At 35.1% G+C, this 26509-nt stretch overlaps 1 protein-coding gene and 1 pseudogene across 2 annotated transcripts; one reads left to right on the top strand and one right to left on the bottom strand.

Moving 5' to 3' along the window:
• Positions 1–1344: 1344 nt before the first annotated feature.
• Positions 1345–3883, top strand: LOC113069728 (inositol monophosphatase 1-like; annotated as a pseudogene).
• Positions 3884–3963: 80 nt separating this feature from the next.
• Positions 3964–17181, bottom strand: LOC113069727 (uncharacterized). Of its 2 annotated transcripts, none has more exons than XM_026242846.1 (21): positions 16750–17181; positions 16273–16363; positions 15176–15241; positions 14899–15044; positions 14650–14816; positions 14430–14521; positions 13715–13885; positions 13509–13613; positions 10679–10900; positions 10482–10573; positions 10204–10386; positions 9354–9533; positions 9171–9269; positions 8975–9064; positions 8102–8216; positions 7894–8012; positions 7704–7817; positions 7542–7605; positions 7305–7398; positions 7041–7209; positions 3964–5308 (listed from the first exon to the last, which is right to left on the bottom strand). In XM_026242846.1, the coding sequence occupies exons 1-21, from the start codon at positions 16792–16794 to the stop codon at positions 5138–5140; spliced, it is 2595 nt and encodes an 864-aa protein (XP_026098631.1). In that variant the 5' UTR covers positions 16795–17181; the 3' UTR covers positions 3964–5137. The 2 variants fall into 2 exon arrangements, with proteins under 2 accessions (XP_026098631.1, XP_026098630.1); XM_026242845.1 differs by having other exon boundaries at positions 14899–15065; positions 16750–17180.
• Between the last annotated feature and the right edge of the window lie 9328 nt (positions 17182–26509).

Below are 26509 nucleotides of genomic sequence, written 5' to 3' on the forward strand. Positions count from 1 at the left end.
CTGTACATGTTTTGTTTGAGTGCTGCAATAAAGGTTGGGTACAAGGAGATAACAAAGTATTCATCCTTATTCTTTTAGTTTAGGAAAACATACATTTCAACAAATAATACAACAATAAAAGAAGCAAGAAGACTTGCATGTTCTTTTATAAATGAATTTTTTTTTTTTAAGACTAATTGTTACAAAAAAAAAAAAAAAAAAACACCGACTGATGACTTTTATTTTGACACGAATTCTGAAAGTACACACAACGCATGCGCAAAATAATTTTTATTCAAGTAACATTAGCCTGTAGGTGCTAAACAAACAGAATATTGACCTGTATAGTGTTTGTAACCTACTTTAAAAAAGTGGCAGTGGGATATTTTATTGTTTTCTGAAAATAACCAGACGGTTTAGGGTTAATCTCGTTTGGTCCTCCAAAACCCCGGAAACAACAATCTGACAGTGACTTCATTTCGCGGGCATTGGTAAGAATTTGAGGTTTTTTATCATTTCTAGATTTCAATTTTGAAATGTCAGTATATATGTGCAGTGATCATAATGCTTTGTATCATTTATTTTACGTTTAACGTTACTATATGGTCAAGTAATGAAAAAAGGCGATTTGTACGGTATCTTCACTAAAGATTATCTGCAATTCATCTGTCATATCATTGTGCATAACGTTAGTCATATTATTATTTGCGATGAACCACTATTGTCAAACATGTACGTTAACGTTACAGTTAATTCGTGGACTATTACATTTCTTCAAATGCTGTAAGCAACGTCCACCGTCAGATATCCTGGGTTTTCCTGTTGACTGCTGATTTTAAACCCACTACTCTCGAGTACATTTCCATCAAATAAATAATGTTATATCGATCTGCCACAAATTAGGAGTGCCCTAGTATATATATATATATATATAATATATATTATATTATATTATATATATATATAATTAATATATATATATAAATATATATAATATATTATATATAATATTATATATATATATATATATATATATATATAATATATATTAGTAATACGGGTATAAATAGATATTAGATATTCAGGTTATACTACTATTTTGGTTGAAACTGTAGTTGCCATTGTAAGTTTTTGCTATGGTAGGAGTTCTATGAAGTCAGAGACATATAAGGAGTGGTGTGCAGGATTAAGGGAATGCCAGCAAAGTGGAAAATATGGAATTAAATCAGAAACATAAACTGCCCTCAAATAAAAACAAGGTTTAGACACAGCTTTTACCAAGTGCAACCTGTTAAAGCTTTCCTGTAGCTGCAGTCAGAAATTGATGACAGTAATAGGTTTTTATGTCTGATCAGAAAAGGGTCCTCACATAAAGGCACAATGCCTGACCTTTGGCAGGATGCCATGGACCATGCTGTGACTCTGGCCAGGAAAGCAGGAAAGGTGAGATAACATCTTTTTTTTTTATATATATATAGCTTTTTGAATTTGTGGCCATTTTTACTAAAACCTTTTATGATCTCTATGGTCAGATTGTAAGGGAATGCTTTGCAGAATGACATGAAGATCATGTGCAAAAGCTCTTCTGTCGACCTGGTCACTAAAACAGACCAGAATGTGGAAGCAACTTATTATTACATCAGTGAAGGAGAAGTTTCCTGAACACAGGTATTTGTCCTTCATACTAACACAGGATCAGAAGAGCTTTAAAACCTTCCTATATGTCTAGATAGGGCATATTGAATCTGAAGTAAAGGGAATAGACCAGCACTGCTCCTGTTTGTTTCAGTTTCATTGGTGAGGAGTCAGTGGCTGCTGGAGAACCTGTGTTTTTGACTGAAAACCCAACATGGATTGTTGACCCTGTGGATGGGACCACTAACTTTGTGCATGGGTAATTTTTTGTTACATTTGATACACTGGAGTCAAAATGTCTTCAAACACTAATGAAATTAAGTAAAAGATAAATGCAAAAAGTACAAATACAATAATAAAAAAACTATAATAATGTAAAATAATGTAATATAAAACATTTTTAGTGACATTATTTACAGCTTGACAATTATAGTTAATTTTCACCCATAACTTTATTTTGTTCTTTTTTCCCCTAAAACTCTTTTAATGTTTACAGTTTTATTTTTGGTAATTATTTTGTAAAACTAATAATAATAATATTTCTTTTTTCTGGTTTAAATTTGAATTTTTAATGTGGTTTACATTTGTTGAACTCCACTGGCATATGTCAGGAATGTTAAATGACTAAATAAGTGACCGGTTTAATTTCATACTTTGAGACTTTTCGCTTTTCTAGCATGAGCTATAAAAAATAAATATGCTTTTCTTTTGTACAGATATCCATTTGTTGCTATATCCATTGGCTTTGCTGTCAACAAAACGGTAAGGATCATTTGCTTTCAAATGCACCCTCTTTATTTTAGAATAACAAAGTGACAGCACTGGTAATAGATGTTTGTGTGGCGAGATGAAATCGGAAACTGCTGCTCTGCTCCCACTTTGTTTTCTTGCTCATTTGTCATGCTTTTGAAAAGTTTGGAAGTTCCTCCAGTGGGTAGAGCGTCTGTCAGACTCATCATTCTTCTCTTGCAGTTAGAGTTTGGTGTGGTTTATAGCTGCATAGAAGACAAGATGTACACGGCTCGAAAAGGGAAGGGTGCATTTTGCAATGGACAGCCTCTGCAAGTGTCGGACCAAAAAGGTAGTCGTTCTTCTGAGCATTCAGCATTTGCTTGTTGGCAATCATCGTAATTCTCTCTGATTGTTTCCCCATCATTAACAGAGATTAACCAATCAATCATCGCTACAGAGTTTGGCTCTAATAGAGACCCTGATGCCGTTGATAAGATTTTCTCTAGCATGAGGAAAATCTTATGCCTGCCAGTTCATGGGTATGTGCCAGGTTTCTTTCCACACACAGCCTCACTGGAACAGATGTCATATTATCTAAAACTATGTACTCTACCATTAAACTTGTAATGTGCGTCAACAGATATCTCTTGACTATTAATTTGATTTCTTTTAAAGGATACGTGGCGCTGGATCTGCTGCCATCAACATGTGCTTGGTAGCATCTGGTTGTGTGGAGGCCTATTATGAGATTGGGATCCACTGTTGGGATGTGGCGGCTGGAGCAGTCATAGTCTCAGAGGCAGGAGGAGTTCTCATGGATGTTGAAGGTGAAGACAGCTCTTTTAAGTTGTTACGTCATTTTTATTAATCATATTTCATTATTAGTTAGCTTTTATTTTTAGATTTTTGAGAATTTTTATTAAAACCTTTCATTTATTGTTATTTTAGTTGTCAATTTTTGGTTTTCTTCACCTAATATTTATATTTTATTTAATTTCAGGTTTATTTCAAATGACAATTTTTTTTAATAATTTCAGATTTAGTTAATGATAACACTCTTATACTGATATAATCTCAAAAAATTTTGTCTTTAAGAAATTATGTTGTTTTAATGAGTTTGAATATGATTCTTGTGTATTAATTTCTTTTATGTATCAACTTTTTCAAAACTGTCCTCAGGTGGCCCGATGGATCTGATGTCTAGAAGAGTTTTGGCAGCTAATAACAACACAATTGGAGAAAGAATCGTTAACGAGATTGAGGCTTTTTCAGCCGATAGAGATGATGCACCTGTAAACCCTACCAAATAAACCTGGTTTTGAAGAAAATCTTCTGTGCTATCGAAGTCTGGTGTTGAAAAATGCATCATAGTTATGTTTAAAGCTGTGTGTAAACGGTAAATTACAAATGACAGACATTTTCCTGTGTTGAGCTACTGTAAGTCGATGTTCACTGTCATTAGTATGTATTTACAGCTTTTAATAGTAATATTGTTTATTTTATACACAAGTTCAATAAACAAGGAGTTAATCATGAATAACTTGACACATTATTTGTCTTTTTTTTTCTGTGCCTAAGAAAACAGTTTGAATAGTTTTATAATTTGCATATTTATGGCGTCGTTACATTACGTAACAGCATAGTGTCTGCTTTTAACGTTAGTTTGCTTCTCTCCTTTGTTCTCATGCTACTATATTTTCAAAAACAACATAATTCCTAATAAACAAGCTGTTCCTTCCAATCGGCTTTGAACTAAAATCCTAAATTATAATTCTGTGACAAAATCGCCATAAAAAAACAGATACAGACCATGCTTATGGAATGATTAAGACTATATTTACATATGAAATGATCACTTGGATTATAAAACATGCTCGCAGGGCAGTACAGATGTGTCAGATAAGCTTTGTCCAGATCAAGAAGTTGATTTTTGTAGAAAAAAGTTGCTATATTCGCAACACTAAATTCTGAAAAATAGTGTCGTTCCTGAACGAATCAGTGAATAAATCAACTGAGTAAATGAATCAATGACTCACTCATAATATAACCTTCCTCTGCACAAAAGAGCCAAAGAACGGCTGTCTGGAGCAACTAAAACTGAGAGATATTACAAAATAAATTACATTCCTAGTGCCAACTGTCTTGGAACAAAGCTCAACCAAATAAATTGAAATGCAAAACAAAAGCACAATTATTCGAAGCGGCTGGAAATACACACACACACACACAATCGCCAGGCTAAGTGTTAATTGCCAGGCTTTTTGTAAACAGAAAAATTGAGACTGTGAGAAAATAGTTGTTTATATTCACAGTTATTCACACAGTAAAATTACCAAACCAGCAAAATATAACCTCTCACACGTCTTATGAATCATGCTAATACCCGTTTCACAGGGTCCAAAAGTGCAAACTTGTGCCCAGTATAATGCATATACTGTATAAAGCTGATTTAATACACAATCTATATCAAACAGTTAGAGCAAGTAGATCCTCACTGCCAACAATTAGAGAACTTGAGTAGTTCTGAAAGCCACAAGCTTATGTGTTGTAAATTTATTAAGTATGATACAGAAACGTTAATTCTCATATTGTAAAAAACTGATAAAATTCCTGCATCATTGCTGGTTGCTCTGCTCATTCTTCAGCATGATTTCCCCCTGGCATAACAATTAAATTTGTGTGGAGATAAGAAAGGCCTACTTTTTTCATAATAATGTATTGGAAAAACAATTTGATCACTATGTTAGTGTTAACAATGACAGCAGAGTTGCACATTCAGTCCATGTACCCTTCAATCAGTCAGCAGCAGTAGATGCTGGGAGTCCTCAGGAACTGCCCGGCTTAAGATGGAGAACCATGGAGCTCCAACCGCAGGAGGAGAAGAGGGGGACGGTGTGGGAGGAGCAGCTGCCGTCAATCCAGTAGCTGCCCCACTGGACAGACTAACCCTCTGTTTTAGGATCTGAAAGGATAATGATAATAATAATCATTTTTATATTGCACCTTTTCAACACCCAAGGTTACTTTTCAAAGTCAAGTTTAAGGAACAGAACCAAATAAACATCAACATGTAAGCACAGTAAACACACTAAGGCTGCAAGTAATAGATAGAGGTTGCTTATATATTACTAAGTTAGGCTAGAGATACAGAAGTGATTCAGATAAACATGTCCATAACAAGGTACAATTTACAGACCGACAACTGAAGTTATATTCAAAGAACATTTTTTTATTTTAAAAGGTTTTAAAGGAGAGAAGGGAGGACAAACACTTTATTTGGGAATGGCAGTCACATGATCACTTTTACTGACTTAATCGTCATACACATCATTTCAATGTAACAGTGTTAACCTATGTGCATTGTATGTATGATTTTAATTGAATTGAATTGATTGTTAAACAAATATTGCTAGGTAGAATATTTAAAATCTCAAAATAATTACAAATATATAAAATATTTAATATTTGAATATGTAATCTTTTTAAAGTGCCCCTATTATGCCATTTCCAACACTGCCTTTTATGCAGTGTTTAATACAGCTGTATGTGAATGTAAACTATCCGCAAAGTTGTAAGGCTAAAAATGCACGATAAATAAAGTTATTGCCTCCCGAAAAATAAAGAATGGACTCAGTATAACCTAAACGAGTCGTTAGTAATTCGAATCCCACTTCGGTGACGGCTACAAGTCACAGGGTAACACATTTGCATAATGTGCGCCTATGTTCTATGTTGGCTGGCCGTGAACTTGACCCCGCCCACAAACACGTAATATTACTGCCGACTGCTTCTCTAATCTCGGGGGGTTCAATGCGGGATTCACAAAATGCTTGCTGTTAAAAGATGGATCAGTATCCTGTTAATTTATAACCTGATAATTTATAGATGTTTATGTTTTCTATTGAGAATTCAAAATTACTATTTTAAATTATTGTTACTCAAAAGAACTTTTGAAATACGCACATTGTTTCCGAAAGGGTTGCAAGTTGTTCACAACAATGCTACCCAAAACTAACTCAAAACTAACCAAATTGCATTTTGAGGGGGGCTCCCCATTAAAAACCGCATTCCAGGGTAAAAGGGTAAAATTTGCATTAAATATAATGTTATCAGGGTCTCTTTGACCCGCTGAGATGAAAACCAACACGCTACAACAATGATAAAGTTGCCCAATTCTGCGGGAAGCTGCAGACATGACAACACTGGTTTCTGACATAGCTGTACACTGTAGACCAATCACAACAGACTAGGCCATCTGACCAATCAGAGCACAGCAGGCTCACGTAAAGGAGGGGTTTAGAGAGACTGAATCTTTAAACTGCTCTGAACAAATTGTTTGAGAATTGCTGGAAAATGAGGTGATAATGAATGCATATTCTTAGAAAAATAAAGTGTTTTTGGACCTTGCATGCATTTAATCCTATTATATAAGACTCCCAAAACAATATTAGGAACTGTAAAAATGGCATAATAGGGGCAACTTTAATGGTGCATTCAGTAGTTTGGTGTGGTTAACACCCCCACCCCACCACCACCACCCAAATAATTGTGTGGACCGCTCTATAAAACTTACATTTACGCAATACACAAGATATGGTTTATGCTCTGATTGAAATAACGTATCATCTCAAATAACAGGATTTGACAGTTTAACAATACAGTGCGCAAATGATGCTTTACTTTTACAGACTGACCTGCCGAAGTCTGTCCTCGTACCGTCGATCCGGTTCTAAAGGCTGCTTGTCTGGGACTGGCACTTTCCAGCGGTCCATTTCTGCCCTCAACTCTACACCATCTAACAGCACCACAGGATCTAGTGCATTGTTGTTTATTAGCTCCACCAGACACTCTTTATAATGTACCCTAAAAGTGAACATAACATTTGAGAAAATCTCTTGAGTTTGGTGTACTTATGGCAGAACACAGTATGTGAATAATAAAGAACGAGCATTCCTTACGTGCAGTAACCACTGTACTCTGGGAGCGCTGGGCGTCCACATGGCTCCTCCTTCACAGCTCCTGATTCTTGGACCTCCATTACACCACAAATCCCTACAAGAGACACATAAACGTACTGTATTTCAACTGTACTGTGACATATCTAAATGCAGTGAAATTAATATTGTTTGGGCCAACGTTTTGGTGCATAATTAATCTGAACATACTATATTCACATGTCAAAACAAAAAATGTACCTTTAGAGTATCTCCCCGCTGTATTTTTGGGGCTGAACATGAGGGGATGTGATACCCCATAGTGCTGAAAACATAAATAAGAGTAGTTTAGCCAGTTTTACTGTGGCAGGGTATAATAGGGGCTTCCTGTTTATGCTAGACCACAGTAAAGATGTGTGTCACCTGCAGCAGGGTCCGTAATCTTGGGACACTCCAGTCTCTCAGATGATAAAGGCAGTTTCGAGGGTGATGAGCATGTAACCCCTTAGCTCCGCACTCGTTAGAAAAATTACAGGCCTGCAAGGACAACATATGCTCTGATACAGAGCTCTGTGGTAACTATAATGACGACTGCTGAGAGAACTAAACTTACAGAGCCTTGTTTAAATGGCTGACTGCAGCCTCCGCAGAACTCATGCTGGCACTGAGTGCATTTGAAATGCAAACAGCCTCCTCTGGCCAGGAAGAAGCGAAATTTGCATTTTGGACAGTCTGTAAGGAGCAAGGAGAACGTTACAACCTGGGAAAGTTCCAAAAAAACACTTTGAACCAAGAACCTTCAGTGAGTGTTTTTGTTTGACCTATTTTGTTCCTGCTGAGAAGCTGCTCCAGCCTTGAGTTTTGGTATGCGGGGCTGTTGAGTTGCTCCCACTCTTTGAACTTCTCGCATGAGATTCCTTCATGCTGTGGAGCCCACTAGACAACAAACATCCAGATCAACAGCCTCCATAAATATGAGATTACAAGCACCAGCACAATGCAGGGGCTCAAGAGTAAGGATTGTTTAGTATAGGAGTTTACTTGCCTGGCTGACATACTCAAAGACCCAAATTCTACATTTAATTTACATTTATGTATTTAGCAGACTCTTTTATCCAAAGCGACTTACAGTGCATTCAGGCTATACATTTTATTACCAGCATGTGTGTTCCCTGGGAATCGAACCCACAACCTTTTGTGCTGCTAACGCAATGCTCTACCACTGAGCCACAGGAACATTAGAACATTTCTAGAACGTCAGTCTAAATGTCCCACAAACTATTTTTAGTAACGCATTTATATATGCACTGCCATCAAAAGCACAGTAATATTGGGAAACATTATTAATATTATTTTTTTTTTTTACATTTCTAAAATAACAAGGCTGGATTTATTTAATCAAAAATAGTAATATGGTAAAATTCTATTACAATCAAGAAGCATTTCTTATTATTATCAAAGATGTAAAGAGTAAATAAATGTCTTTACTATCACTTTTAATCAAAAGTTTACTATTGATAAAATCTTACTGGCCACAAACTTTTGAACGGTTGTGTAAATATTGGTTTTCATTAATTGCTAAGTTAATATTTATACAGAATATTGAGTTTAATAGCTTGCATCCCAGAACTTAATATGACAGACAAAAATCTCACACTTATGTTGTAAGACTAAGGCATATGATGTAAACCTACCGGCTTTTTACATTGAATGCATGTGCTTTTCCTACAGCTGGGGCAATCCATTCTCAGCCTGTCTGCTTCATGAAGGAGCCCAAAGGAACACTAAAAAATAAGGATGACTTTACAAAAATATAAGCAGTCATAAATCACTATCATGGTCAGACCTGAAATTATACTGTATAAAGTATCTGCGAATAACAGAACTTACATGTGCACACCAACGGAAGTTGGGCATTTCCTGCAGTGCCTGGTCTCTGAGCTTCCTCTGGAAGAGCTCATGGATCTGGGGCTCCAAATAATACCTGATCTACAGATACAGAATGATCTACAGTTATTAATATTCTATCTTCAATTTCATATGGTGCGAAAAAACATGTTTGGTGCTCCACACCTGTGTGTCGAGTAAACTGAAGTACTCCATAGACTCCTCCCTGCGGCCTCTTTGTACATCAGGAAGATTACAAAGAGGACACACAGCATGTACTATATTCTTCTCCTTAATCACAGAGGAGAAGTACTTCTTAAAACAGCTCTCACAGAATGTGCAAGAGCAGTGTGTCATGGTGACCATCTGAGAAAAGAGAGAGAGAGAGAGAGAGAGAGAGAGAGTGAGAGAGAGTGAGAGAGAGAGATTTATATTAAATACTAATTAAAACATAATGACCCAGTGAAATACCACAACAAGTCCTGAAAATCATTCATCACAATAGTTTCATTATATTGTAATATTTTAATTTGATAATAAACAATATTTTTAAAAGTCACTCATGAGAACTAAAGCTGCATATATTATATTTAAAATAAATTATAAAATGAAATTATTACTGTTAAATATTTCTACAGCTTAAAAATATCTGCTTTCTATTTTTATATATTTTGAAATGTAATTTACTCCAGTGATGGCAAAGCCAGATTTTCAGCAGCCATTACTCCAGTCTTCAGAAATCATTATAATGTGCCAATTTGGTGCTCAAGAAACATCTTTATTTTCAATGTTGAAACCAGTTATGCTGCTTAATATTTTTTTGTGGAAAATGTGATATTTTTTGTGACATTACAAATATTTACTGTTACCATTTTCATCAAATGAATGCACCCATTGCTGAATAAAAGTATTAATTTAAAAAAAATATATAAAAATTATAAAAATCAAATGATGATAAAACCATATAATGCATAATAATCTGAGGTAGATGTGGCTCCATATTGTTAGGTCAAGAACACAATTCGTTTATTCTCACCCTGTTGAAAGACACTTGCTCCTGGCATATAGGGCAATCATGGCAGAGATATTTAAGGGCTGAGGGGAGGTCTCGGCACGACTGCACTGCTTCCAGGACATCTGTGGAGCTGAAACTGCACCCTTCCAGACTCAAGATGCTCCTAAACATTTCAGCTTTCTCACCTTGGACTCCACCTGGGATCTGAGAGTAGGAGGTTTTTTGTGTAGTGCAATCCTGTACAAAATGAGTGAGTTAAAAAAACGGTGAAGGGCTATCCTGATTTTGCCCCCTCTTACCTCTATATCTTTAAACCTCTTCAGTTGAATAGGAAATTGCTGCTCATTAATAGTAATCACCCTGTCAGGATTCCTCACAGCATGCTCTGCATCTGAAAAAACAAAAACAAAAACAAAAACCCCAAAAGACCACTAAACATTTAATTGAAATAATAATTTTTTCTTTAGTGGAGGTTATTAGCGATGTCCCATAGTACCTCTTTTGTGTCTGAAGAGCACCCAGGCCTGGTCTGGCTGTCCTGCAGGGTACTTGACATCCAGAACCTCTCCGCCCGCGTTCTGCCTCCGCTGGAAGAAGATAGTGAGCTTGTTCTTCATCTTGCTGGGAGAGACGCCCACAGGAAGCCCGCTCACCACCACCTTGTGATGCTCATCCACTAACCCTGAATGAACTCCACCACCCCAATCATGCCACACATCTTTATGAAAAGATCAAAGTCTGTATTAGTTCAGTGTAAGAGGCCCCAGTACAAACTGGAAAAACAGTTTAATCACTTGCATGTTATGCTGAACATATGCCTAATACAAATATTAAATTCAGACAATGAAAAGTGCATCCAGCAACTAGATGTCAAGCTCATTTATATTTTCTTTAAAGATCCGCTGAAACTGATTCCAGTGTTAATGTACTTCTGACTACATCAGGATGTGTGTCGAACATATTTAAGCTGCTTGATTTGCTACTTTGTAGTGCTTTCGTGTGCAACAGTTGGGTTCTGGAAGTAAAATCCTATTTATTTTCTTCATTGATTTTTAATTATGCCTTATAAACTGTCAAAGAGTATGTATATATATATATATATATATAAGAAGTTTCTTCTGCTCATCAAGCCTGCATTTATTTGATCAAAAATACAGAAAAAAATGTAACATTATGATATATTATAACAATTTAAAATAATTGTTTTTACATTTATTATACTTTAAATTATCATTTATTTTGGTGATGCAAAGCTACATTTTTAGGATCTTTATCACATGATCCTTTAGAAATCATTCTAATATGATGATTCATTATCAAAGTTGGAAACAGTTCTGCTGCTTAATATTTTTTTTCAGAACACGTGATACTTTTTTAGGATACTTTGATGAATAAAAAGTAAAAAAAAAAAAAAGAAATAAAAAAGCTATGTTTTTAAAATATAAATATTTTGTAATAACAATATACACTACTGGTCAGTAATTTGTTTTTTCTTTCTTTTTTTCTTTACAAAAGCAATACTTTTATTCAGCAAGGATGTGTTAAATTGATAAAAAGTGATAGTAAAGAAAATATATTATTATTTTGTTTTTATTTTTTTATAAATGCAATTCTTTTTAACCTTTTATTCTTCAAATATATTAGACAGCAGAACTGTTTCCAACAATCATAATAAATCAGAATATTAGATTTCTAAATGATCATGTGATAGACTGGATGTTACATGTGACACTGAAGGCTGGAGTAATGATGCTTGAAAATTCAGATTTGCATCACAGGAATACATTTTTTTAAGTATATTCAAATAGAAAACTATTATTTTAAGTTGTAATAATATTTCACAATACTACTGTTTTTTTCTATATTTTTGATCAAATAAATGCAGGCTTGATGAGCGGAAGAAACTTCTTTCAAAAACATAAAAATAGTAATGTTTCCAAACTTTTGGTCTGTACTATATATATATATATATATATATATTAGGGCAGGGACTTTAACGCGTTAATTGAGATTAATTAATTACACAAAAAATAACGCGTTAACTAAGATTAATTAATTACAGGGAAAAAAAATCCCGCATTTTTAATAACTTATTTTTGCACCGCGGAACGTTTCTCACTGGATGAGTTTCGGCGGACCGATTATACTGGAGCACCAACTAGCGTTCGCATATCACCGCAGCACATCTACGAGCCTCAAGTATCACCTCAACGCAAAACATATAGCAGCTAGCGTGGACTTTACACTATGTTGAACTATGTATTATTTTGTTGGTGCAACAGTTTATGTTGGAATCTTTATTGTTTTGGCCAAGGTTATTGAGAGTTGGACTTAGTATGTTATGGCCTCTGAAGCAACAGAGAGATGTTTTCTAATAGTCAGTGTTTCCAATGTTCTGAATGTAATTGACAGTATTGTGTATTACTTAAATAACACTTTACAGAAGGTTCCAGCACCTATAAGCTTCCTGAATTTCTGAAATGTACTATTTCTAAATTGTTTCTAAATATGCTATTGCTACACTTCATGGCAAAAAATTGCACTGGTGTGCTAGACTTGGTTGAACAAAAATAAACAATATTTTGTTGCTTAAGCTTATGTATTCAGTCATTATTCAATGGTATACTATAAATCCATGTGAAAAAAAATTACTTCTGCGATTAAAATGCGATTAATTTCGATTAATTAATTACAAAGCCTCTAATTAATTAGATAAATTTTTTTAATTGAGTCCCGGCCCTAATATATATATATATATATATATATATATATATATATATATATATATATATATATATATATATATATAGATATATATAGATATATATAGATATATATAGATAGATAGATAGCTAGATAGATAGCTAGATAGATAGCTATAACTTACACAGTGAAGACTAATTCATTTACCCAATGTGCTTGTTATTTATCATAGTTTTTGTCCTGTTGCTTGTAATTAGTTTCTTGTTCTTATTTCATCACTGACTATTTATGTATCTCCAGTGAGCTTGAGTTTTTTTTTATTGTATTAGATTGATATTGAAATTGGTGACAGGGATTATGAAAATTGTATCTATGGTATTAAATATCACAAAAAACCTTATTAAAAGAAAAAAATAAGTATATCAAGATATATATTGTTATCGAGATATATAATTTCTCATATCATGATATAAGATTTTGGTCATATCGCCCACCTCTACTCATTTATGGAAAAAAGATAAATTAAAACACCGGCAAGAAGTTAATTTTGTCTCCCCAAAACTTCAATTTTTTACTCACTTCATGAAGTCTTAAAAAACACTGCTAAATGATGTGTGATTTACCTCTCTCCCTGGTGCTCAACTGGTACATGTTGACAACTCTTTGTAATTGAAGGCTTTTGAACTGATCGTCTATGTCATCAACATTAGAAGCATTGCTGGTGGGAGCTGAAGCAGAGATAATCCTTAATTAATTAAAAAAAATTAAGAAGGGGGTTTTAAAATATTACAGCTGAATAATAATAAATAAAATAAAAAAAACATATTACCTGAGGCAGGAGAAATAAATGGGTTTGTTTGGTGGTTAGCCTCCAAAGCTTGTGCACCAAATGTGATCCCGAAATCCAGCAGCTCTTGCGTGTATGATCTCCTTACACCGCTCATCTCTGTTTCACTGGCTCGATTCAGCTTCATCTGGGACTTTGTACTCTTGGGTAGGCCTAGGGAAAGAAACCTTATGGTTAGCCAGGAATAGAAAATGAAAGTCTGAAACTATTTACGGCATTAAACCAATAAATGTAAACATTGTATTAGATCAGCATGCTTTCTGCTTCCAAGATGGAGATTTCAGCTAGGTCTACCAACCCACTAAAGATCATAAATTCATACATGCTCTGACACACTCAGCTGTGGTGATCATTTGAAAACTGAAATTTTTTTTTTTTTAAACATAATATATATTTCACAACATTTCTCATTTTCATTTAGTTCAACTGGATGTACTAAAATAACTGAACAAAATTTGTATGGACATAAAAAAAAAAGAAACACACACACAAACTTCCTAAAGGAAAACTAATAATTAAATACTAATAAAAATAATATAAAAACTAATTCAACATATTCAAAATGAAAATAGTATCTCAGTGATACTAAAATTGGTATATAGAGAGTGCAATTTTTTTTTTTTTTTTTTTTTATAAAACTGAAAATCTAGTGAACAATTCATGCAGGACTACTATTCAGCAGAAAATCAATGTTTACTGTTGCTGGCATGCTGAGGCACAGATGAGATGGATGCTCCATGTTGAGCTGTTGACATTTTATGCACTGAACTGCTTCCTGTATGAGGCCAGCTGCGGCACAAACAAACAAAAAGAAAGACTGAAGATTACATAAGTATCCTGAGAGATACTTAACTGAGAGACTAGTGTCGAATGCTTTTGATAAGAATAACTGAATTGAAACTCAAACAAGCACTGACCTGCCACAGGATGACACAGGATTCGGTTGAACTACAAGATCAGCTGGCAGGTGTTTTGCTTGAGGATGTATTGGAGGGTTTCGGACTGGATAGGTGGCAAAAAGAGGAGTTTCACGTTGAAAGGCGGCAATCATCTCTTCCAAAACTATCGACAAGTTTGACCAGCCCTGGAAATCAAACATTTAAATCCAGAGTGAAATATTAAAATGATTAACTTCAAATAAGTCAACGTGCAATAACTACACTTACAATCTTCCAGTTGCTGAGACAGTGGAGAAGAACGCGACCGTTGGCATCAACACTGCTGCTTTTAGCATTGATGATCATGGAGGGTGAAGGGCAGACAAAACACCTGGGTGGGTTTTTGGGATGGGTCTCATGGATCCAGATGCAAACTGGAATGTTGTACGTAGCATCTTTGTAACAACATTATACATATTTAATGAGTTTCAATTGGTGGAAAGCAATTACAGACTCTGGAAGAGATTAATTACAGGTTACAGTAAAGCTACTGAATCCAAGTTACCTTCATATGTTACAGGAACGGTGCCACCCAGATAAACCAACCTCTTTTTATCTTTATTGGGATAGACTGTAGAAAGAGAATAGAAACAAACTCAGGAAATACACATTCAAGAAAATGCGCACAGTAAGCAAAAAGTCTACATAGCAGTTACAGTTGTTTTGAAAGAATATTTGTGGATTATATAGGAGACAGGGACTTGTCTGTCAATACACCCATGAATATTTAACAGTGTACAGTGTAAATCTATTCCAGTATAGGCACAAACTAGGCCCTTTCATACCAACTAAACGAAACTGTAATGATAACTACATTACCATTCAAAAGTTTGGACTCTGGAGCCAGATAAATAAAAGAAAAAATATAACTAAACACACAACTGAATGAAATATTAATAAATAAAATATTTAATCAGCAAGGACCCATTAAACTGCTCAAATGACATTAGAGACATTTATAATTAAATTTATTCATTGTCTAAGTAATCAAATAATCGATTCTAATTAAATGCTTCCTTTAAACTTTCTTTTCATCAAATATTTCTGAAAGAAGCATTATGACTTGGTAACAAATATGGTATTGAACATAGTTTAGAGAAAAAGAAACCAATGTAGAGCCATGTATAATGTATAAACAGTAATTATAACACACAGAGAAATTCATGGCATTTCATGTTCCATGTTTGCTGTTCTTAAAGAAACATGTAGAAGTAACATAGAAACTAGTGTTTTGGGAAACAAAAGAGTTGAAATCAAATTGTTTTTTGACTTTTCTCTGCATGCACCGTGTGCCCTTGTGGTTTTGCTGTGTTCACTGCTATTGCAAAAATGTGATATGGTATTGAGGTTTCAGTTTTAGTTCAGAATTCACAACCATTATACATTTTGTTTGAGTTTTAAATAAAAATTTGATTTGACCTAGTTATTAGGACAGCTTTGTAACAATTTTCCTAATATGACAACTAGCCCCAATTATTAATTCCCATACAGTGAAATGACAGCCACACTCTAATCCATGTAACTACTGCTAATTAATTAAACTACACAGGTTCACAGATATCTGTTGCCAGACCTCTGGTGTGCTTTCAAAGATAAACTTACGGTAACAGTCCACATATAGCTGCAGGTGTGGGAAATCTGCAGACACGTCTTTGATTTCATCAAGCACCTCTTTTGGGAAACAGTAATTACACTATTGAGGAAATATGGAGATGGTCATCATCAGTAAACAAGATGATCCTGATGCACCATTATCTCAACAAGACAAATTTAACATGGTGACCTACACCATCGTTACTAGCCTACAGCTATTGTGTTTTCAACAAAAGTGTGGTAACATGGTATTAATCATCACTGCTAAAACAATGTTTACAATATGAGAGAAGATTCTGAAAGGAGAAACAATATTGTATATAAGGGACTTTATAATGAATTCAGACCTGACAACTATATTAAAATATCTAGTTCAGTATGTCCTCCTTAATACTGAATTAGTTACAGGTACTTAGCTTATTATCTCATGAACAATTACAGTCTTGTAAACCATAGATGCCTCGCTAGTGTTGACAGTAAACCTACCTCGAGAAGTGTTTGATACTCCAGATCAGCTGTAACGCGCGACATCCTCCAACTGCACGAGCACCGCTCATGCACTCAGCGTCAAGTAATTTTACAATAAAAGCGGCAAATCATATCTGTTGCTTCTTCCATCGCTTAAATTTATATGTCATTAAGCCAGTTTTGGTTTCTTTTGCCAAGAACGTCACTACGTCTCGTTGATACCGAAAGTTCAAGTGTGGTTGCAGAAGTCTGCCATATTGAGTGTGGCAGGAAGTTAGCTGTTTGAATTTTTCTTGTCTATTATTTTCCGGTATTTGTTTTTCAAAAGCTATCCGTTTTTCAGCTTAAATGAATTTGTGTTCTAGATAACGACACGGAGATGGAGGCAAAGCTCAAGCTCATATTAAAACGATATTTCCTGATTGTCGAGCCTATGGGCATAAACACGTCGACTGATGTAGTAGAAGTAGGCCTAACGCTGGATGTCAGTATAACACATACAATCTCTCCATCACTGCACTGGCGTTCCTGACACAGAGAAAGAACCTTTAATTTTGTTTTATTTTTATTTTTTTTTACCTTAAACCACATAAACACATCACATTACACCAAATAGACAAAATAATGTTCTTTTTAGCAACGTCAACGTTTAATAAAAGAATGAAAGTCCAATTGCTTGTTAATTCATTTTACCACATTAAGTTTTGAAGGGGGAAAATGCAGACTGCAATGTATTGTGCAATTCTGACAAAACATGTATTATGAAGCTACAAAGTTGAAAAGCACAAAAGCTTGTGTAATAAGGAATTATTTAAAATTAGCCTGTTTTTTTTTTCTTTAAAAGGCCTATCTGAAAATGTTGACAAAATGTTTTCACAAAAGAGGTATATATTTAAATTAATAACTTGCTTCTGTCAGGTCATGACTAATGTTTCTTGAAAATACAGGTGCATTTCAATAAATTAGAATGTTGTGGAAAAGTTAATTTAAGTAATTCAACTCAAATGTATTAAATGTATATGTGTTAAATGTAAATGTAAATGTATTATATAAATTCAATGCACACAGACTGAAGTAGTTTAAGTCTTTGGTTCTTTTAATTGTGATGATTTTGGCTCACATTTAACAAAAAAAACACTATCTCAACTAATTAGAATATGGTGACATACCAATCAGCTAATCAACTTAAGACACCTACAAAGGTTTCCTGAGCCTTCAAAATGGTCTCTCAGTTTGGTTCACTTGGCTACACAATCATGGGGAAGACTAATGATCTGACAGTTGCAAAATGACAGAAGACAATCATTGACACTCTTCACAAGGAGGATAAGCCACAAACATTAATTGTCAAAGAAGCTGGCTGTTCACAGAGTGCTGTATCCAAGCATGTTAACAGAAAGTTGAGAAGAAGGAAAAAGTGTGGAAGAAAAAGATCCAACCGAGAGAACTGCAGACTTATGAGGATTGTCAAGCAAAATCGATTCAAGAATTTGAGTGAACTTCACAAGGAATGGACTGAGGCTGGGGTCAAGGCATCAAGAGCCACCACACAACCGGCTACACTTGTGGTATTCCTCTTGTTAAGCCACTTCTGAACCACTGACAATGTCAGAGGTGTCTTACCTGAGCTAAGGAGAAGAATAACTGGACTGTTCCCAGTGGTCCAAAGTCCTCTTTTCAGACGAGCAAGAATTATATTTCATTTGGAAACCAATGTCCTAGAGTCTGGAGGAAGGGTGGAGAAGCTCATAGCCCAAGTTGCTTAAAGTACAGAGTTAAGTTTCAGTCTGTGATGATTTGGGGTGCAATGTCATCTGCTGGTTTTTTGAAAACCAAAGTCACTGTACCCATTTACCAAGAAATTTTGGAGCACTTCATGCTTCCTTCAGCTGACCAGCTTTTTGAAGATGCTGATTTCATTTTCCAGCAGGATTTGGCACCTGCCCACACTGCCAAAAGCTCCAAAAGCTGGTTAAATGACCATAGTGTTGGTTTGGTTGACTGGCCAGCAAACTCACCAGACCTGAACCCCATAAATGAAATCAGCATCTTCAAAAAGCTGGTATTGTCAAGAGGAAAATGGGAAATAAGAGACCAAAAATTTAGATGAGCTGAAGGCCATTGTCAGAGAAACCTGGGCTTCCATACCACCTCAGCAGTGCCACACACTGATTACCTCCATGCCTCGCCGAATTGAGGCAATAATTAAAGCAAAAGGAGCCCCTACCAAGTATTGAGTACATTTACAGTCAATTAACATACTTTCCAAAAGGCCAACAATTCACTAAAAATGTTTTTATGTTTATTTTATTTTTATTGATCTTATGAAAGATTCTAATTTGTTGAGATAGTGAATAGGTGGGTTTTTGTTAAATGTGAGCCAAAATCATCATAATTAAAAGAACCAAAGACTTAAAATACTTCAGTCTGTTTGCTTTGAATTTATTTAATACACAGGTTTCACAATTTGAGTTGAATTACGGAAATAAATGAGTTTTCCACAACATTCTAATTTATTGAGATGCTCCTGTATATTTATTTATATGCACAGGTATTTAAAAGTTTAACATATATTTAAATCTATATTAAATATGGTTTGGGGGTTTTGAGGGTGAATGTGATGGGATTTTGACAAAATAAAGTAAAAATGTAATGAAATGTTACATTTGCCTTCAGGTAAAGTTCAGGTAAGTTCAGGTAAAGTAGAACATTTCATCCCAATGTCAAAATCAATAAAGATCATGCTTCCTAAAACCTTGTAAATGTATTTCCAAACAATTATTCCTTCATAAAACAACTGTTCAAACATTATTAGAAAGAAAAAGTGTTATTCACTGGCCATCTCATGGTTTTATAGTGACTGACAGCATCTAGAATTTAAGCTCCATGTAGCTGGCCAAAACAATCTTGCGCTATCCTACCGAGATAACACAGACTAATTTTCGGACTTATTTCCCATCCTCCAAGTTAATTTTTTTCTGAACCCATGAGGTGACCAGAACACAGGACTGAGTGGGTGGACAGACAGGCCACAGAAAAAAAACAGTGATTTATGATGGAGAGGTACAGATAAGAGAAGCAGTGAAACGAATGTAGTTGTCACTCACTTGTGATGGCATGACCCTGGCTTCCACTGATGACAATGTCTACCTGCCATATGTGATTATGCTATAGTGTGAAGGTGACCCCCGGGAGAATGAGCAAGTCCTCTGAAAGTGGGGCAATGCACTGGGGGAATAGACATTCTGATAGCTGTTATCTTTTGATTTTCAGTATAATTTCAATATAAAATGTTAATTCTATGTTCCCCATACTCACTGAAAAATCCTTCTTCTTTCTGATAGGTCAGTTGCAGCTTTCAGCAGTCAAATATTTCCTACTGTTAGCAGAATAGAAGAAAAACAAATAAATTCCTTCAGGCTTTGCATCATGGTGAATTTTGAGACAATGATCAACTGACTGTGCATTGTCCACTGAATATTTCACCACATTAAAAGTGCTAGTGAACCTACTAACAAGATTGCTTTTAGCAAAACATTCCAGGACACCAAAAAGGTAATTATTTTTTTCAGTTTTTTTATTTTTGTGCGAATCGCCTGGTTGTAGCATAACAGCTTTCTCCAGCCAAGGTGAGATGGTCTCTCAGGTCCAGGCCTCATTGTGCCACTGCCCTACTTCCAGACAATGGAAGCACACTTCATTGCACAGGCTCTTTGGAAACAGCAGGCCTTCTTCGCTATTGCCCCTGGAGTAAATTTACCCCAGCTGTGCATTAAGGCTTGCAAGTCCCCCTCTCTCATCACATACACGTACACAACCACAAAGTGTGCACACAAGGCTTCACAGTCTTTATTGGTTCAGGGTTAGACTGTACACAGCTGCTGCACACACTTGAAGCCAGGCTCAAACAGACCAATGCTGTCTGAAGGCCCATTTGAAAACCTCTCTGAGGTTCAATAATGGCGACATTACTAGCAGCTAAGTCTCTTTGTCACATGTGAAGTTTTCCACATGAAAGTGGGCATGCGTTGCACACTTCTGCCTGGAAGGATATAAAAGTCCTGCAGGCATCAAGATCCCTTTAAATTAGTAGGCATGCAAGACTTTGTGGGGACTGAGAAAGCTAGGCTGCTGGTCCCATCCAAATTGCTCTAATTAAAACCTGGTGTCGGGTGGAGGGCCGTCAGGGTGGGACTGTGAAGTCAAAGCATTCCAAATGGATAAGACCACAAACTCCCCATAACAAGGTTTTCGATCTACAAGCTTTAAAATAAAGCAGGCAGAGAGAGTTCCATGCATTGATTTCTTACATACGGTACAAATTTCAAAATTCAAAATACACACCTAATGATTATACCATTTGCCATACCAGCTTCTGTGGAAAAGTAGCTTAGAAAGCTAGTTCCAAAAATAAGGAATTAAAGAAAAAAAGCCAACTTGTTCTTATGTACTGCATGTCTGTATCCACATTATTTTGCAACATGGAAGTATTCTGTGAATGTACAGGACCTCTGATTCATTAGTTGCTCTGCTACTAGAATAATAAGAGCAGTAAAAGGTAAAACTATTTGAACCACAAACCAGTCTGTTTATGAATATGAGTGTAATTGTACATTTAAGTAATATTATAATAGTACTGAGTAATATTAATTTATAAATGTACTAACTGTGGTTAGGTTTAGGATTAGGGTTTGGCTAGGGTTATTGCATGCAATTATGCATAATTTTGTACTAATACTGTATTAAGAATATGTACCATGTGTAACAAAGACATCTTTAAATAAAGTGTTGTTGAATATGATAATGTATTAAAACCATATGATAAGAAATACTAGTTTGCAATATCAAGCAGCATATCAGGTTTTTTTTTTTCACTGCTAAAATAACTGGAAGCAGAAGACCAGAAGTACAAATTGCCACACACATGTTTCTTTTTTTTTAAATAAAGTGGCTATATAAGCCAGGCTATGTGCATACATGATAGTGTGGAAATATCTCAGTGCTGTTGACTTTCCGTATGGGTGTATTTACCAAAAATTATTTTTATGCCTTTTTTTTTTTTTTTTTTGCTTTTGAACTGGTTGAAGGCTAAAGAGGTCTTGTCAGATCCACGCCAGCCCAGAGAGGGGGTACTCTAATGGGGTTTGTCATCTGCTAATGATAGCTCACAGCCGTGAGCCGCCAGAGGTTTAGGGGAGCTTTGCAGGAAGGGAAGGGATCCATAATGATTTGGCATCTCTTAATGAGAGCCAGTGGGCATCCCTGACCAGTGCTCAGCTTGCTTTACTACAGGGAAATGGCAAGAGAGAAACTCCCCACTGGAAAAGAGCAGTCGGCCGTTAACCCTTCAGCCTGCCACAGCACATTTACCATCAGCACCTCACCAAAGCTATCCACGCCTGCATTAACTCTTTAACCATTTACAAGTGCACATTTAACACAAGTTATGTTATTAGGTCAGAGAAAAATGGCAATCAGCCTGAAAACCAGATAGCAGAGTAACATTAGGACTACTGCCTAAAAAAAAACATCACGTAACAGATTGACAACAGTAAGTTATACTAGATACGAACAGGTACTCTATTATGTATGAACTCACCTGTTAACTGCTACTATTCAGTTTTCCATCAGGGTCTTACCTTTGGATAAATGGTTGTTGTTTTGAATGTCAATAGCTCAATAAAAAACGAGCTACTATTGGTTTGTCTATTTTTGTTTAATTGATGAAAATATCTTCTAGCAAATTTAAAATGGAATTATATCGTTGTGCATCTTCAACACACAGTAGCTGAGTTTTATTCAACTAAATCAATGCCGAATCAAATATTCAGCTAACAAAGAACATTCTTAGAACTTTGGATAATGTTCTGGCAAATTTCTCTTAGTTATGAACAAACATTCTTCCAGTAATGTTAATGGAATGTGCATTCAGAGCTCTCTGGCCTGTACTAATGTACTCAATCTTAGCACAAAAAGAGTATTTATATCATTCATATATATCATGATATAAATATTTATCATTTATATCATTCATGGAAAGCTTTTTTTTTCCTGAAATGTTTTATTTGGGAATTAATTATTATTTTTTTTGATCTTTCAACGTTCAACTTTTGAACTTTCAAATTTCAACATTCAAAAGTAACGTACCTGTGTTTGCTAAATGATAAAATGTAATGTGCCATTAACTTTTACACAAAACAAATTATATTTAAAATTTTAAATTAAAACACTTAAAAACACACTTGATTTGAATGTTCATAGAACATTAAAGGTGCTGTAGGGAACTTTTGTAAAAAAATATTTTTTACATATTTATTAAACCGGTCATTATGTCCTGACAATAGAATATGAGACAGATAATCTGTGAAAAAATCAAGCTCCTCTGGCTCCTCCCAGTGGTCCTATTGCCATTTGTAGAAACTCCATCGCTCCCGGTAAAAAATAACCAATCAGAGCTGCGGTCCGTAACTTTGTTTGTGTTCAAAATGTAGAAAAATGTATATAATAAGCGAGTACACCATGAATCCATTTTCCAAACCGGGTTTTTGTCTTGTCCTGAATCACTAGGGTGCACCTATAATAAGTGTTTATATTCGGACTATTTTAGATTGCTTCGGGGGTACCGCGGCGGAGTAACCCAGTACCTTTGTGATTCTTCATAGACATAAACAGAGAGAAGTAGTTCCGGCTACGATGTTCTTCCGCAAGACGCAAGCAGTTCTGTTTATTAACCGCTAGAGCGCCAAAGTTCCTTATCGCAGCTTTAAGTAATAATCCTTTTTATAATTAAATTGGAACATTAGCAAAAAATGTCTTGGAACATATATTTGTTAGCAAAGATACTGGGAACGTACCAATATCCAAACGTTTCTACTTACACATATTTACAGATCACATTTCTTTGTTACAGAACTTTGTTCTGTACACATTTAGATATACATTTTTACCTTCTATATCAATGTTCAGTAGTTTCATGTAAGAAGAAACAGTTGAATAAACTGATTAAAAACTTTTTTTTTTTTTAAATACACTCAAAAATACACACAACATAAAATGTTACACTGTCCTGTTAAATTCTATGTAGTATATAATTAACCTAATCCAGACTTAAAAGTTCCTCGAACTCCCAGATTTACAACTGGTGCTTTGAGAGCGTGTCCATTATACTACCATACGGTAGTGTCATGATCACCTTCTGTGGCAAAACAAAGATGAGGATAAACTAAAAAATAAACAGTCTTCCATAAACAATCCAAAGGTGTGACACAAGGCAGTGCACAACTCACATAAAACACAACATCAATATCACAGATGATGGAAACGTCACAACACAGGGTTTATAAACACATGAAACACAATCAGGCAGAACAGAAACTGGTGAGGAATAATCAAGGATAACTAAAAGAACACAGCTGAGACAAATGGAACTTAATAAAACAGGAAACAGGAACTACCAAATATGGGCATAAGGGAACACATGGAACAGAGTCTGACAGATTTCATATTTTCTTTCAAAAGCTCAAAAATAGAAATAGAACATACTGTAAAACTAAGGACGTGCTGAGATTTAGGTGCTTGTTATTGTTCTTTTGTAGAGAAACAAACGCTGAATGACAGCAAATTGCAATGGTTGTCAATGCATTTGCTTCAAATAGTCATGCAGTTGGGCAAATATGGTCCAATTATAAAGTTGTTGACTGAAAAAGTCCTTGAAATAATATATATAAAAAAGATATAGTTGGTGCATAATATACTAGCCTGAAGGATGAAAAAATATTGCCAGAACAAAAAAACAAACAAAAAAAAATTCATACTCACTAGACTTCTTTCATGTTCTACAGTATTAGAAGGATACATATAATATAACCTACCATTTTGGCCAATCACAAGCCATTTCAATGCAAGAAACCTTTAAGGTACTGTGCTGTCCAGTGCTGCTCATCAAGTCTAAACATTGTTATCAAGCTTTCAATATAGCAGTGGACTATTGTATCCCATGTGGCAGTGCATGTGGGTAGGCCTATATCTCCACTCTTTTGTTGTCTGAGGGTTTGTATGAGGAGTCAGACTCTAAGTGGGTTTCTACAGTCACCTGAGAGTTGAATAAATAAAATACGCTAGATATTGTCCAAACTAGGCTACAGATGATATTGCATCATGCTTTACTGCAAGCTCTCACACAGATAACGCACCATTTAAACATGAAGCCGAGCAGCACCACTACCATTTGATAAAATACTGTAATCATGATTTGACCTCAGGTCATTTAGGTTAATTATACACTGGTAAAAATAAATCCGAGTTCTGAATTGTGAATTGCTGCTCCACCAGTGCCTTTACTATGAATGCAGTCTGTTGTGCTGATTACGTTTGTAAAACACCCTGATAATAAGAAAACGCTGGTGTTACAAGGCTGTAATGTTGCTTAACATCATACCTGACAGCAAGTTTAATAGGCTATTATTACTGATTGTGAATGAGGAAATTTGTGTGACTATGATTAGCCTTTCTTGATAATTGCCTTTGTGTTTTAGATAGGTTTGTATGTTGATTGTTTGTTTCGTTTCATCATATGCATATGTATATACGTATCAGTACATACTCATGCTTTAACATTTGTAAGCAAAGTCTTACGTTTATTTTTAATATGTTACAACACGTAGTTACTCTCAGGTTCACCTTTGCTATTGCTTATGATGTATTTACCACGCAAATGCATGATATAGTATTTTGTAACTGGGCTTCTTCTCTTGAGATGCTTTGGCAACCTAGATCCCTCTCTTTTTAGTGATTAATGAGATATATCTCATTCATTTTACTTTCTACATTCAATTTTTTATTTGCTTTTGTAATGATTGATTAAACTCATTACATTTTATCAACAATTTTTATTGTCCATTTTTTATTGTCTGCATATTGCACTTGCATCAACTAACAAGAAAAATGACTTTACTAGATATTGAGAAGATATGATAAAATAAATGTTAATATAAACAAGCTTCGTGCTGTACAAACACAATGAATGCTGAGTTGGCAAAAGCATGCATCTGATGCTATAAATTAGACAGCTGTCATTTCATGACATTTAGTATGTAGAAAACTGTGAAAAGGCTGTTAAAGCTGGTCCACATTCCTCTATAAGTGAGATTACATTGGACTACATCATAAATCATAGTGCAGTTTGAAGGTTCCACGAATAAAAATGGCAGAATCTTTCAGATCTTGTGATGGACAGGCTCAATTTATTTGTAAGTGCAGGGGTGACATGCATCCAACATAAAACATGTAGGATCGCAAGAGAACGTTTCTGCTCAATCTTTATTATGAGTATACAGTAGCTGCTAGCACGCGAGGAGACACTTTTATGAAAATACTGTTAAATGCATTTATTATGAAGATTATTTTCAAAAGTATCAAGGTTTTACCAAGGTAAAACAGACAATGTGAATGTTAATCCAGTCAGTAATTTCATATGTCTCCCCCGGTGCGTTAATCCTGCAGATAGAGAAGAAATTAGCACTGCTGGAATTCTACTGACTTTGAGAAACAAGAAATATGCTTGAGAAATCAAATCTGTGCATTATTGTAATTAATGCTATCATTTATATTTTCCAGCATGCACATTCTCAAAGCATGATCAAGTAGTTATCTATGGCCTCAATTTAAATGATAAATCACCTCTTTATCAGCTAGTGTACCTTTTTGCTATGATTTGCTTCAGTCCAGCAACCCTGAAACTGATCAGGACTGAAACAAAATACATTTTAATAAGCAAAAT

This window comes from Carassius auratus, unplaced genomic scaffold, assembly GCF_003368295.1.
Source record: "Carassius auratus strain Wakin unplaced genomic scaffold, ASM336829v1 scaf_tig00002448, whole genome shotgun sequence".
Lineage (NCBI taxonomy): Eukaryota > Metazoa > Chordata > Actinopteri > Cypriniformes > Cyprinidae > Carassius > Carassius auratus.